Genomic DNA, 16,094 nt, shown 5'->3' on the forward strand with positions numbered 1-16,094 from the left:
ATGCATTGGAGACGTATCAGATATTACCAACATTGTTTCTCACTGTTTGTGGAAATAATATTTTGACTTGCAACTTTAAATTTGAATTTGACTTTGATTTGGGACAAGTGGCATTCATTATTGCAAAATATGATGACATGGCATAATTAGAGGGGAGGTCACTGTAGCTTAATTATAGGGGCGTTACACCCACACAAGCAAGGTAATGGTTTAAAATTATGTCATAGAAAGGGGGTAAACACTGCTTGTATAGGACGTCGCTGCACCAGTGACTCCGTAATTCCTCATATATTCCAAAATAATTCTCCAAAACTCCTCGCTTCATTGTGAGCTCTAAAGATTTGCTATCTTTGTTGTTTATTTTTTAGGTCAAAATTCCAGCGGCTGGTAATCCCCCTCTCTTGGTATAACTTGCATTTAGGACCACCTTGTAGTTTTGAGTGACCTTTAGAGTCATGGTACCTTTTGACTATCGACAGTGTTTTTAGGCTATTATGTACTGCCTAGGAATGATGAACAAATTATAAGGTTAAAGTATGTGATGCTTAGTCATGATCTATACTAACTAGTGGGTAAGGTACACAAATGCATGCACTTAACAATGGGTATCAATGCGGTGTATTGCAATGTCTTATCCGTATCAATGCAATATTGCAGCCTATTGCTATTTTTTATATGGGTATCAATGCTTTGTATGCAAAATACCGCCATGACAGCTTATTTTCAATTTACTTGGGCGGGCTTTTTAGTGGCGGGCACTTAAAAAAGTCCCACAACTCGTGCAAACATTACCAATGGAGGGTGTCCCGTCGGCCACTAATGCCATGTTAGAAATGGTGGGATGTTAGTGGCCGGCGCCCTCCACAAGTAGACATTATGCGCCAACCACTGCTAGCCTGTTGTGCCGTAGTGCACCCTTATTGCACTTCCATACTTGAGTCGCATAAAAGGTTTAACCTAGGGAACAATCTTCAAAATCTAGGTTCCATTATGCCCGATGAACATGCAAGGTGTTGTAACGGGTGAATCATGCTGGGGTATACAAATTTATGGAAATATGTGGGTGTTTAAACTTGTCTTAGAGATTTGAGAATGATTACTTTAGGTTTGGGTACATGAAAATCATTTTTTTGTTGATGTGAATGATATTTATCCCTAGGCATTCTCTTATTTACCACTATAGTTCATAGTTTAAGTGTAAATATTTTGTTGGTGCCTTTAGAACATCAGTATAGATAGGTGGATCCTCATTCCAGAAAATAAGAGACATCTTCAATGCATAATAACTAAGAAAAACATGTTATTGCGGACAACAATAGTACATTCAAGAAGCAACTTGTAGCTTTGCCACTATTGTTGAACACATAAATCATAACACTACAAGCAAACAACACATTAGGGCTTGTGAAGCAGTTCATCCACCATCTGTGCAAGGTTGGGCTCACTCTGGATACCGTCGATCCATCTCATGTTGATACTCACCATCTGAAGTTTTACTTGTAGTGCACTCTGAAGTTCCGAATCCGTGTAGTTTCTGAAGACCTTGGCAATCTCTTCTGCCTTTTCATTGGTAGTGAACTAACACCAAAATAGGTAGTGCACTTTAGAAATGGTCATATGTTAAAATTGACTAATAGTTTTTTCAATGGGAAATTTAGAACTTGCCAACTAAAGCCATAAAAGTTCATGTGGATGTACCAATGGAAGAATGTCGTTCACAATACTCCATAGTAGGTCTCTTTTGGGAACAACCTTCAGGACACGGTCCCAATTTTCCTACAAATGTAATGAAAGACATAAATGTAATTATATTCAGCTAATTTTCTAAAATATTTAATGTCCTACTAGCACTAACATTAATCATTTGCCATATCCCTAGGAAAAGTTGGATATATGAAAACTTGAAGCTTGTTTTAAAATTTCGGTGTCCCATCAGTACATATCACGAGTTAGTTGAAGTTACAAGATATAAATAGTTTACAAAAGAAATTTACAAAACATTTGAGCTATTTTATAAAGAATCTTCGTTGTGGTGCACCTGGTGAGTATCATTGTTGTAAATTCATAAGTTATACAATTCTCTATGTGGTAATATGCCAGTTATCTTTTGGATTTAGTTAATAATAATGCCCTTTAACTATTTTCCTCTGCATTGATATACCCTGGCATACATAGTAATCTGAATATCTGGTCATAGTCACGAACAACATGTGGATGTTCTGAATCACTCTGATAGGATTATACTTCTATATATTGGTTGTCTAGGGACATGCTATTTCAAGCATAATGAAGAAATGGAAACTTTATATTCTTAATGTATGACTTTATTAGTGTGTTTTGATTTCATCCCAGTTGGCAAATTCATTAGGTAAAAATATAATTGATCTCCATTTACTAATGATCACATTTAAACTCTTGCAACATCTAAATTTGTATAAGGGAGTACTACAAATGTGCTAAGTAAACGCAATGCTAGTTGAGGTGGGTATTATTAACTAACACTAGAATACACTGTGTATATTCATTGTGTTGAAAATTCCTATAGAATCATACTCCCTCTGTTTTTATTTAGTTCGCATATTAGTTTTGGTCAAAGTCAAGCTTTGCAAACTTTGACCAAGTTTATAAACAAAAATATTAATATATACAATAACAAATCAACAACATTAGATTCATTATTGAGTGTACTTTCACATCGTATAGATTTGTTATGATAAATGTTTATATTGTTCTCTATAAACTTTGTCAAACTTTACGAAGTTTGACTTCAGTCAACTCTAATATGCAGAGTAAATAGAAACGGAGGGAGTACTTCCGTATCATAGTCAACAATTTCAAATTTCTAAATATAACTCCCGCCCACCCCACCAAAGTAGAACGTACCTTCAACCAACTCCATGTCGTTTCACGTGCATCTATTCCAATACCTTTAAGAACATAAACTGCATGATAATTTGGGACCTACGAGCAGGAAAAACATGTTACTACCAAATGTTATTCACATTATATGCTTATTTTATCTTTAACTATAATAAATGGATAAGGAAAAAACTTATAAGTCACCTCATTAGTGAATATTAAATTCAGTGACTCAAGAACAATATCCTTATCCAGGCAAGAAGATAATGTGCCTACAAAGAAATAGAGAACTCTTTCAGGACAAAAAAAATCATCATTAAGAAGTTGTGTTAATTTATCATGGTAAGAAAAGTTACACACCTAAGACACGTAACTTTTCCTCCTCGTCACCCAAGTCCTTGTAGAGTTGTCGAAGAGAATCATATTTGGATCTATTTGAACTACTAACATTTTGCATCACAGATAGGTATGCAGCCTGCACCACATTTTGGTCACAGAATTGAAGAAGCAACATAGAAGCATGATGTGTAGGAAGGTAAGATTATTAGACCTTTCTGGTACTAGGAGAAAGGATAGAAGAGTTGTGATCATGGATTAAGGTGTCAAAGCGTCGAAGACCTTCACTTATGATATGATCATGTCCAAGTTGGACAAGGGAAACCAAGAGAGTTTCCCTCAAACTTACTATTAGGTCTCCCTCACCATCCTTGGGATCCCAACCCAACTTTCTGAAAAGTAGAGTACATAAAATGGTCATAGGAAAGATATTGTAAGAATGAAAATATTTGTTATATGACTGAGCATATATGTACCATCAAATAAGGAATATGCAACTAAACATGTAACTAGTGACGTAAAGATTGAAAATGTGACATGACATACAAAGTAGGTGGCAGAAGAATTTTAGTGACAAGCTTTTTGATGTCAGCAACCAAGTTAGGCGTAGCATCAATAGATACATGGTAAACGGTTATAGTTATCTGTAAAGCCAAAGGAAAATACATGGAGAATTAAAATTTAGAAAACAAATAAAATTGAACTATTTGGAAAACTAGAATGTACATACAGCTTGTATGTGTCAAAACACTGTAGTCAGCTACTTCACGACAAGCATACACTATACATAGCAATGATGCTAGTGTGTCTTCTCGTGATATAGAAAGCATAAGTGAGTTCTCCAAAATTCCTGGAAAACTAATGTTAAAGTACTCCTGGAATCAAATATAACAAATAGATCATAATAGTAAAATATGTTGCATACCAATTTTTTCCATTGAAGAGAACTCATTGGCCTCTAATGCGTTTTGAAGTCTAGTTTTAATTTCTTTGTCATACTTCACTCGATAAAACCCTGTTTCATTTATATTCAACTTAATCCAAATATTTCCACCCCTCTCCCGTTCACCACATACATCAAAATTATCATGCTTGTGTTTCAAAATGAATTTATTTGTTGATGAAGAGCATCTTAAAGTTATTGGCACATCCCACAAGCCAGCTCGAGAGGACCCATCTAGCACAAATTGGGCCTACAAGAAAGAAACAATATATGTGAAGACAATTGATATTATAAACAATATATGTGAAGACAATTGATATTATAAACAATATATATTACCGATTATTAGTGCAATTTAAGATATTATAAACATATACATGTAGCTTTTTTGTGCCATCCTATAGCATTGCCTATGAACTACACTTATATCTACGATTTTGCCTATGTAGAGCATTATAAGTTAGAGTGTAAAATAGTTTGCCACCCCTAGTAAATTGCTGAGAATAGTATACAATTGTCAATGTGCATTTTGAAGGAACAAAATTGGCCTTACAATGTCTAGTTTTGAGTATCTTAATTTCCTATATAAATACCATGTAGTTTCTCTAGATTTGTATATTCCAATACATGCATGATAGAATATTTCCATGTGTTTGGTATGTTTAGTAGATCCCTTTTCGAACCAATTTACCTAGCCACATCTATAAAAAGTATGATTAATTAGCAATAAATAAAGGTCCAATGCACATTTTCTCCATTACAAGTGTGCAAAGGCCTATGTTTTTATATATAAGCAACCAGAACTACGCCAACAATAAGTCGAGAGAATACATAAGTAATTCAAAACATACAATATATGTGTATGGGATCTAGGGTCAACACTTGGATGAATGCACAACCAATATGTATGAAGGTTTACATTCTGGATAATGTTAGTTATTCAAGTTTTTGTTGATGGTTGAATAGTAGGGGAGCCCCCATTGTATATTTTTATACTAGAAGAGTAATGATAGTGCGTACAAATGCTACATGATTACATTAGTGGGGTGACCAACCCAAGGAAAGCTGAGCTAAACCATGGATGATAATCATGTAATAAGTGGGTCATGACCACATGGTTTAACAGGCTGCGATGAAAATATTTAACATGATGGGCACAAGTTTAATATCCAAATGAGTAGAGTTATGTACCAAAATTACCTGTTCAACTTGGATTCCTTTCCCTTTATGTTTTATATTAATTATAGGATATCCTGGTTGCTTTGTCCACGTACTCATGAAATCCTTGAATGGCTCGCCAGTTTCTTCTTCAAGCACGACCCATAGGTCCTCTGTTTTAGCATTTGAGTAGGCATATTTTTGTATATATTTCTTCAATGCTTTCTAAAAGTTTTTTTTACAAATTAGTACATAATGATGCACACAACCCATAAAGAGATAGGGAGTATTATACAATAATTCATGGCATTAAGTCTTTCATAGCTGATACTTTAGGCTATTCGGAGTAATGTAGACTTGCTGACAAAATACATAACATTAGCCGCCATGTTAAAGTCTCAATCGATGTTGTCATTTTGTACATAGAAAATGAAGACGTACTCCTTGACACTAACAGAATATAAGTGGTCGCATAAATGGTATGTGTGCATCAATTTCATTTATATAAAAAATACTATTTACACCCATTTAATAATAGAAAACGGTATCATAGTGTCACACAATCCACCAAGGATTCAATTAATTGGTTAAGAGTGGTTTTGTACACTTGTGTAAGTAATATAACGAAGTGCACTATATACATAACAATATAAAATCACCACCTGAAAATGCTCTGCTCCAATGTAGCTCTGTATCATTTGAAGAATAGAAGCACCTTTAATATATATGATGTCGTCAAAAATCCTATCGATTTCATTGATATGGTGTATTTCAACCTGGGCATAAGAGGAATGACATTGAAAATATGAAATGGTTTACATGTCAACATTTAGAAATGGAAAATTTATGGCAACCAATTGAATCTTCGTTGATTAACTTGCCAAAATTGATGCCTAATACAATACATGAAACTAAAAGGATTTATGTATCGATTTCCATATTCCATGGTAAATTTCAAAATATTACACATATAATCAAGAAGTATCATCAAACTACTAGGCAAACTTTTGATTGAAGAGATTACACATCGGGCAACATGCATAATTAACTCTTTTTCCAGGAGCCCCCCCCCCCCCCATGTTCTTCGCCGGATGCTTCTCTCATTGTATGCCAACCTGAACCAACATTTTTCTTCCATTCGTGCGAAAAACAACATCCTAGATTCAATGTTTCAGAGATTTTACAAAATCTTGTTTTGTTACAACTATTTTAGAGGGCCTCTTATACGAAAATACATTACTTATCAATGTTTTATATGCACCCTTGAGTAATAGAGAAGATGGATGACTAAACACCTACTACTAATACAACAAGGATAGAGTGCGAGGAAGGAAGTATGTTCTGAGACATTTATGCCTTTTTTCAATAATTTACTTTTTCATTGGCTAAAATTCGTTTTACAACAAATCGAATAAGATAAGAGAGATCAAACACAAGTGGGATGGATGCTATATTTAGTAGATTCTACCCATGACATATCATGTAGGATGATGTTCACCGTGGCGACATGAAGCATGGGTTCTTCAACCACTATTTCCTAGGCCCCACTCCCACACTAACTTGGGTGTTTAGATCCATCTAAAGCTAGAAGCAATCTCTGAATCCGACTCACACTCCAACGTAGGAACATCATTAATATCAAAGATGGTTGGAAAATTAAATCAATGTAGCCATATATACCAGCTGAAATGTCTAGGAATGATGCCATATTAGTGACTGATCAAAGCACATGTAATAGAAAAATCATCATTGTAAGTGGTTGCCAACTATATCAGACATAACATTATATACTATGTTACCATGCAGTAGCAAGTGTCCTCTCCATGAGGTCACCTAGTAAATCCATGCGTGAACTATGTGGGGTTTAATGAGGTGCTGATAAAAGATTCAAAGTAGATAGAACTGAATGCTCTAATATATGTACCAACCTTATACTCTATTATGTAACCTGATTCCACACTCTCCCATTGATATTAATCAAACACATTACATGGGGACAATGGGCATTTGCCTTAAAAAAGAGATGCAACACCATGAGGGGAACCTTGATTACTAAGAATAAACCCAACATACTACGGCCTTAGCAAGCAAGTACAAGTGAAAGCATTGCATTCGAGGAATTGGTGACACTACTACCCCTCTAAGCTCCATACAATAATTGGAATGAGTGAGAGGATACACCTTTCCTTCCTAATTTCCAAGGACATAAGCCATCCTTTAAATTTATAAGTACACATGAGGTGTCGTTGGGAATGCTCTACCATGTGAGATGCGCAATCTAGACTTGTTAGACTATGTTTCGCTGCAGGTCATGTTTTTTGCAAGTTGGCTTCATGTTGGATACACACATGGGGAACATGATGCATGACAATCATATTATAATATTGATTGAAGTATCCAAGTAATCTTAGCCAACATTGATGTGAAGATTTTTAATAATTTTTATCGCGTGATTTCAGTTCACTGGCATACAATGTTCAATATTTATATTCCTAACATTTTTCCATATGTGGATTTAGAAATTGTTCTCATATTCCGTTGACCTGTGAGGGTCAATAAGAATGCTAAGAGATGTGTGGGTGAATCAAGGGTTTGAGCCTATCAGGGCCTCTACATGTCTTTAAAAATGAAGGAAGGAGAAACAAACATTCATAAGAGGGCCAAGATCTCAGAGAGGAAGATGAGGGATGTGGACCAAGTAAAATGCATTAAGGCTGGATCAAAAAATCTTCTCGTGGAGGACGAGGAGAGAAAACATATATGTCGAGAATACTTCAACAAGATGTTTAATGGAGAGAATGATAACTCTACAATTGAGCTGGATGACTCTTTTGATGATACCAATAGATGTTTGGTGCGGCGAATCCAGGAGTCTGAGGTCAGCGAGGCTTTAAAAAGGATGACGGGAGGCAAGGTGATTGGCCCTGATTGTATCCCCATTGATGTGTGGTGAGTCCTTGTAGACATAGTGATAGTATATAGCCCCTGGTCCTGACAACATTCCTGCTTAGTTTTATCAATGGTGTTGTGAAATTGTGCAACATCACACCATGAATTTGTTTGCTTCCTTTCACACTAGCACCCTTACTTTTCATAGATTGAACTATGGGATTATTACTTTGTTGCCTAAAATTAGCAGGGCCAAGAAAATTCAACAATTTAGACCTATATGTTTGCTTACATGTCCCTACAAGCTGATTACCAGGGTCCTAGATAGTAGGGTGGCACTGTTTGCTAATAAGTTGTTTAGTGTGCACCAGAATACTTTTATTGACCACATAACTATCATGGATGGTATCCTCTCCCTGCATGAAATACTTCATCATACTTATATTAAGAAAATAACTGGGATTGTCACTAAGCTTGATTTTGAGAAAGCCTATGACAAGTTCAATTGGGACTTTATAATTGACTGCCTTAAGATGAGGGTGGTTTGGGCCTACATGGTGCAACTGGATGAAATGCATCATGTATAATGGCCTATTAGTGTGAAGCTAAATATTACTAATGGGTCCTACTTTCAAAGTCACAAGGGGGTGAGGCAAGGGTATGCCCTATCTGCTTTTGTGTTTGACATGGTTATTGAGTGCTTGTGTAAGATGGTTTTGAATGCACAGAAATAAACTTCTGCTTGGTACTGCCCCTGACCTAATTGACAATGGAGTAGCCATTTTGTTGTATGCTGATGACACAGTATTGTGTATTCATTATGATCCTAATAAAGCTCTCTAAATCTTAAAATATTACTCTATATGCTTGAAATGATGTTCGGGTTGAAGATTAATTTTAAAAAAGTGTAAAATTATGTGTGGGAGGTGATGGTGAGATACTTAGATCTATGCAGATATATTCAACTATCAGATTGGGCATTTTCCTATGAGATATCTTGGAGTGCATGTTAGATTCTCCTATTTAAGGGGGATGAACTTTGACTTCATTGAATCTAAATACATCAAAAGACGTGACACGTGGATTGGAAATACTGCATCCACTGGTGGTAGGCTCACTTTGTTGAATGTGAATCCCTCTAGTATTGCTTACTGATATATGTCTATATTTTTACTGTGTATAACTTTCATTAAGATATTAAACAACACAAAGAAGGAGATTTTTTGGCAAGTTAGTAAAGAAAAGAAGAGGAACCTGATTAAAGTGGTCCAAAATTTGCAAATCTAAGAAAAAGGGGGCCTTGGGGATAAGTATCTACATAAGTAAAACATCAGTCCGCTCACCGTCCACTTCCAGATCAGCCGATCAGGGGCATCGCAGAGTGTGAGCTGCTGCGCCAGGTGCCAGAGTTGTAGGTACTGACCAATCTCGTGGATGCCAAGGACGCCTTGGATGTCGCGGGCCCAGGAGTTGTCGTTGAGGCCTTCCGCCACCGTTCTGACCTTGCGCCGGCGCGAGGGAATGCATTTGTATAGAAGCGGCATGAGCTCGGCACGTCGCACGCACAACACAAGGCCCTACATTCCGTTGCACTCCTTGTGCCATGGTTGGTCTGGAAGCACAGGAACAGATGCGTTTTCGACAATATGTCGCCTCCCTTGGCACGCTGATGGACCGGATCAAGGAGGAGGTCTGCTGCTGGGCTAGCGCCGGAGCGACGGGCCTTAGAGTAGTCCTGCCCCCTTCATGGGATGTGCACTGAGCACTGTACTTGCCCGCTGCTTATTCGTCCTAGGACGGCTGTAACCGACTCCCTATCTTTTCAATGAAATGAAACGCAAAGGTCCTTTGCGTTTTCTCGAAAAAAGTCTACTCACCAAGTGGTGGTGGACACCGGAGAAAAAACTGGTCTATGGCAGTATATTATAAATGCCAAGTATTTTAAAAGAGCTATCATGGCTATTGTTAGAGAGAAAATTCAATGATTCACATTGCTGGAAAGCTATCCTTAAGGTGAAAGAATATTATATCGCTGATAGGAAAATTGATGTTCAATCTTGGGATACTGCAAGATTATGGAAGGACCCCTTAAAGGACAATTCCTCTTGCTGGAAAGTTCCCCCAACTTTTCAGCGTATGCAATTATCAAGATTGTACCGTTAATAAGTGCCCAGAGGCTGATAGTACTTCCTTTTCTAGAAGGAGACCAAATCCTGACCTCAGTGAGCAATCAAACTGCATTATGGAGCTAGCCAAGAGACTTTGTATCTCCAATGATGGTGATGTTGTTAGATGGCCCCTTGGACCAAAATGCTGCTTCATTACTATGTTTATAATCTTTCGGAGGAAAACCTATCTGATAGTGACTATAGCTGGATATGGCAAGCGAAACTTCCTTCGAAAATTCAGATTTTTCTGCGGCAACTTTTCCTGGATGCGGGTTTAACAAGGTATCTGATGAAAAGGAGGAACTAGAAGGTAAACCTAAATGTTCCTTTGTCATGATCGAGAGACATCACAACCCCTTTTCTTCCTGTGCCCGATGGCTAGAGTAGCCTGGCGTACTGTGGCTAGCATGTTTGGTATCGATCTGTGCCCAGCTGTGTGGCAAACTTATTCTTGGTGCTCTTCTTTCTTCCTCCGAGGGTAGGGGGACTTACTATACTATTGGTTTAGCTGCTATATGTTGGGCTATTTGGAACTATGGCAACAAGGTGACATTTGAATTCAAAACTCTCAAAACCTCGTTTGAAGTTGTTTTCTACTTGTGCTTTTTTTGACATATTGTGCAGGACTGCTGAATTTTGAAGATGTTGTTGATTTGAGGAAGGGCGCCAAGATGTTGAGGGACAACATTTCAAACACGATGCAGATTTGCACTACTCTTCAAGATGGGGGTGACGCTTGATGCCTTCCTAGTGCTTCTACTCTTCAAGATGGGGGTGACGCTTGATGCCTTCCTAGTGCTTCTGGCCTACTTCATACATGCTCCATTTGTGTTTTGGCTATGTCTGTTATTTAGTGCCTTTTGCCACTTTTGTGTACCCCTATGTGTGGGTGTTTGTCCTTTTTGCTCATGTGTGAGCATAGAACCTTGGTATGATAGTAATAGTCTATATGGTGTAATCGGGTTTTCGTACTGCAGTGGGTATCTTGATGGCGAGTATCTGCAGTGGGTTTCTCGGTGATGAACTAATGTATTTCTGTTATGCAAGTAATGGAAAGGGGTTCTGCCTGGTTCAAAAATAAACTAAGTTTCTTGACCTTATCTTTCGGTCAAATAAGATGCTCGAAGAATGGAGGCGGAGTATATTATACCAATCCTCAGGAACAATGGTGGTGTTCAATGCTGTACTAAAACCATATTAAGATAATGAGACATACAATGAAGCTATATAAGGGAGAGAGTCATTGAGCACCTCTTAAGAAGAATGGAAAGTGTGACCAAAAATCAGTTTGGTTTCTTGCCTTGGACGTTGACCATGGAAGCCATTTTCTTCATATGACAACTAATGGACATTGACCAAGGAAGGACATGCATATGGTGTTCATTGTCTTGGATAAGGCCTATGATAAGATACTGTGGAATGTCATGTGGTGGGCCTTGGAGAAACACAAAGTCGCAACAAAGTAAACTGCCTCATCAAGGACATTTACAATAATATTGTGACAAGTGTTTGAACAAGTGATGACGACACTAATGATTTTCCAATTAAAATAGGACTGCACCAAGGGCGAGTTTTGAGCCCTTATCTTTTTTACTTGGTGGTTGATGACGTAACAAGGGATATAGAAGTAGATATCCCATGGTGTATGCCCTTTGCGGACAATGTGGTGCTAGTCAATGATAGTTGGACGAGGGTTAATGGAAAGTTGGAGTTTAGTAGACATACTTTGGAATCAGACATCTTTAGGCTTAGTAGAACTAACAATGAGTATATGAGGTGTGGTTTCAATACTACTGGGTATACGGAGGGGGGAGTTTTGCCTTGATGGGCAAGCAATACCTCAAGGACACCTTCCTATATTTGTGGTCAACTATGTAGAAGGATGGTGATATCAACGAAGATGTGATCCATCGAATCAAAGCTGGATGGATGAAGTGGCATCAAGCTTCTAGTGTCCTTTGTGACAAGAGAGTGCCATAAAAAACGAAAGACAGGTTCTATAGAATGAAAATTCGACATGAGATGTCGTATAGCGTTGAATGTTGGCCAACTAAAAGGCGACATGTCCAACAGTAAGGAGTATCGCACATGCACATGCCAAGATGAATATGTGTCCATAAAAGGAAGGATCGAGTCTGGAATGATCATATATGTGACAGAATTGGCGTAGCACCGATTGAATAGAAACTTCTCCAACATCATCTAAGATGGTTTGAGCATATACAACACATGCCTCTAGAAGCGACGGTACATAGCGAGCGGTTAAAGTGTGTTGATGATGTCAAGAGAGGTTGTTGTAGACCAAAATTGACATGGGAGGAGTCCGTAAAGAGGGATATGAAGGACTGGAATATCACTAAAGAACTAGCCATGGACAGGGATGAATGGAAGTTAGCCAGCCACGTTCCAAAACCATGACTTAGTTTTAGAGACCTTATGGATTTCTACTCTAGCATACCCCCAACTTGTTTGGGACTGAAAAGCTTTTTTTGTTGTTGGTGGTGTATTCCGTTGACCTGTCAGGAGTCCTCAACCCAAGAATTAATAGGATTCGAAATTTACATACTGTATATGAATTATCATCATATAGGCATGTCAAAAGTAAAACTTATGAGATATTCGTATTTCAACAACAACAGAGTTTTACCATAGGTTCTATGTGCACATAGAATCTATGCAAAAGCATATAAATAAATGGCATATGCAATGAATAATAAGTACAACCCAATGATCATGCCATACCACATCAACAAGCAATGTGATTACCTCTATCGGATGAGACCCTGCTATTGAATCCAATTTAAGAGTAGACATTGTGTTCTCAAGAAAATCCAGCAAAATATTCCACTTCGGAAAAAAGGAATCTACTGCTTGATAGCTCATCTGTTAACAAACTAGTTCATTAAGTATAGATAATTATCATGGTATATAATTCTTGAAAATTTGAGTCATCAAATTACCCATGTAGCAAATCCCTCGTTTAACCATAAGTGATTCCACCATTCCATGGTTACAAGATTTCCACACCATTGATGAGCCAATTCATGTGCCACAAGTACTGCAATCTAAAAATATATTTTGGGATCTATAAACAAAGTATGTCTTCAAAAAACTTCAGCCATAGAAAACATGTGTATAGTAGACTAACATAATTATTGTTAGTTGAAGTAATGTAATTCCCTTATGCATCATTTAGGTAAAAATGCCTATTTTTCGAAGTCATGTATAGTAAATGATGAAAGAAATGTTACAAATAAGTTTATGATTTACGGTCTATACTTCCTGTAGTTTTGTGGATGTTGTAGAAGGACCATCAAAAAGAAAGACCGTGGGATGGAAAGTGATCAGTCCATAATTCTCCATTCCCATCCAATTAAATTCCGGGATACTAATCATATCCAACTTAGCGAGTGCATAGGGAGTGCCAAAGTAACTATGACAATTAAGAAAAAAAGACTTGGTTAGTGATTATATCTGATAACATCAATAGTTTGAAAGACATCAGTATGATCACTTATGTTCTTCTCCCGAAACCTATTTAATTAATTTCAAAGGGTATGTTCAGATCTTACTCATTATAGAAATCCAATGACTTCACCCCAACATCCAATGCAAACTTCCCTTGTGAACTCTTACCAACTTCAGTGTACACACAAACTTTAGTGCCTAAAGAAAAAGGAACAATGGAAAGTGATAATAACAAGTTAATGGATTAGGTGAATCTTATATGAAAAATGGAGTCCATACCTTTCGATGCTACATCCTCAACAAAGTCAAAAATACCAACAACCATGGCAACTAAATAAGTTGACATGAGAGGTGATTCCTCAAAATGGATAATCCTCATAGAACCACCCACTGTCTCACTAGATATAGGCATGTTGGAAAGTGCTACCATCTCAGATGAAACTTCTAATGTTATCTTGAACTTCGCCTAAAAGATCGAGATAATGCAAGAAAAAAAGTTAGCAAACAGAGATGAATGCACTGAAGCCCTCGTTCACATACATGAGAAGAAAAATGAAGGTATAACTAGAGGAATTAGAATCGTTTTCCCTATAAACACATACTTAACTTATGAGTACATGGCCACTGATGCTTCAGGAACAAAAATGATAGATCAATCATCTAGAAAATCTAGATATCTCAGTAACAATGAGATGATAATGACCTTAAAAGCAGGCTCATCCCAACAGGGAAAGCATCGCCGCGCATACACAGGCTGAAATTGTGTCACCGCCATGTGTGTCGTCTTCCCCTTATACTGATATCTACTGAACTCAAAATACATCACAAATCATGAACCATCAAAGATAATAGTATTAGTTGTGCAAAAATACTACCCAAATGCAAGTCTATTTTGTAGTTTCAACATTGATAGGACTAATTGTAAACTGGCTAGCGAATGTGGCATCCTACAATGTTTTGAGCATACGGAAACCGATAGTTCATTTGTTCTCTCTTCTTCTGTATATAGCTCCATGGAACCATTCAGGAAACCATGAAAAAAGGAGAACCCGACCCGTCTCGTCCGCCCCGCTCCCGCGAGCGGGAGGGCGAACCCTCGTTCAGCCGTCGCTAGCTCTTTCCCGCCCCTCCCCCCCGTCGTCGTCGCTGGCTTGCGCCACCGGTGGCGGGGCCTCTTTTCTCCCTTCCTCGCAGGGCTGCTTGTGCGGGGCGGCGGCCTCACAGGAAGCGCAGTGCTATCGAGGGCGCCATGGAGCGGCTGCGGCGGTGTCTCCGACGATGGGGGTGGGCTGGTGAGGCGCGTGGAGGGTTGTGTGCCGGCATCCGGTGGGGCGTGCTCAGCCGGGAGGTGGCGGTGGCTCGAGGCGCTGCGTTCATTTGCGTCGGCCTCCTCCGCCCAATCTGTCCCGTCGAGCGGCACGGGCTGCGGCAGCGCAGGCTGGTGGCTGCTACCTTGCTCTCCAGCGGTGGTGGCGCGGGATGGGGGACTGGGCACCCCCGCTGATCTCCGGTCAGATCCACTCGGATCTGGCCCCTTGGTCAAGGACGGGTGGCTCGGGGGGGTGGCAGCGACCTATCTGGTTGCTGGGATGGCGTGGTGCCGGTCCACGGTAGTGGTGCGGGTAGTTCGCGGCGGCGGCGGGACAGGCTCCTGCGTCGGGCCGTTGGCGAGCTGCTTGTGTGGATGCCCTAGGTCCGCTCACGGCGGCAAGTTGTGCCCTTTCCGGCACCTCGCGTTGTTGGGCGAGTGTCACGTACCACTACCGTGGACCGGCACCTCACTTCCGATTTACTCGTCGTGGTTTTAGTTCAGTTGACTGCAGGCGGCGGAGGAAGTACCTATCAGCTGTAGATACAGGCCGGGAGCCAAGGCCAGGCGTCGTAGGGATGGCGTTGGGAAAGGTGGCGAGAGTGAGGCCAACTCCACCGCACGAACTCAAACGGACGTCCGCTTTGTCCGGATTTCGTCCGTTTGGGATGGCAATGGAGCCAAAATGGGCACGCTTGTCCGGCTTGTGTTGGTGGCGCTCAGGCGGGGGAATGACCCAAAACGTCCGCTGCATCCGCCCCCACCTTGCATCTCGCCGCCGCGCCCGGCATGGTCGCTCGCCCATGCCCCGCCGCCGGTCGCCGCGCCTCGCCCCGCCCGCCCTCGTCCCGTCGCGGCCGCATGGCCAAACTACCCAACGCGGGTTGGCTAGCTAGCTAGCTAGCAAGTTCACGGGCGGGGGGGCTGGCATGCAGCCGTCGCCGCGATTCTCGCCAACAGCCGT

At 39.6% G+C, this 16,094-nt stretch overlaps 1 protein-coding gene across 1 annotated transcript; it reads right to left on the minus strand.

Annotated features, from left to right (window-relative positions):
* Window positions 1–1,269: 1,269 nt before the first annotated feature.
* Window positions 1,270–14,810, minus strand: LOC123110584 (aminopeptidase M1-C). Its single transcript, XM_044531139.1, has 17 exons — window positions 14,525–14,810; window positions 14,101–14,287; window positions 13,926–14,019; window positions 13,633–13,786; window positions 13,314–13,418; window positions 13,120–13,236; window positions 5,959–6,072; window positions 5,339–5,521; window positions 4,121–4,388; window positions 3,912–4,045; window positions 3,742–3,839; window positions 3,410–3,587; window positions 3,220–3,334; window positions 3,064–3,131; window positions 2,884–2,961; window positions 1,699–1,776; window positions 1,270–1,578 (listed from the first exon to the last, which is right to left on the minus strand). The coding sequence occupies exons 1-17, from the start codon at window positions 14,642–14,644 to the stop codon at window positions 1,396–1,398; spliced, it is 2,274 nt and encodes a 757-aa protein (XP_044387074.1). The 5' UTR covers window positions 14,645–14,810; the 3' UTR covers window positions 1,270–1,395.
* Between the last annotated feature and the right edge of the window lie 1,284 nt (window positions 14,811–16,094).

The sequence above is a fragment of the Triticum aestivum genome, chromosome 5B (assembly GCF_018294505.1).
Source record: "Triticum aestivum cultivar Chinese Spring chromosome 5B, IWGSC CS RefSeq v2.1, whole genome shotgun sequence".
NCBI lineage: Eukaryota > Viridiplantae > Streptophyta > Magnoliopsida > Poales > Poaceae > Triticum > Triticum aestivum.

Coding starts and splice junctions, on each gene's coding strand:
- LOC123110584 (XM_044531139.1), bottom strand. CDS start 14,644: ATGTATTTTGAGTTCAGTAGATATCAGTATAAGGGGAAGACGACACAC. Junction 14,288..14,524: donor GGGATGAGCCTGCTTTTAAG/GTCATTATCATC, acceptor TCGATCTTTTAG/GCGAAGTTCAAGATAACATT. Junction 13,419..13,632: donor CATCCACAAAACTACAGGAA/GTATAGACCGTA, acceptor ATATATTTTTAG/ATTGCAGTACTTGTGGCACA.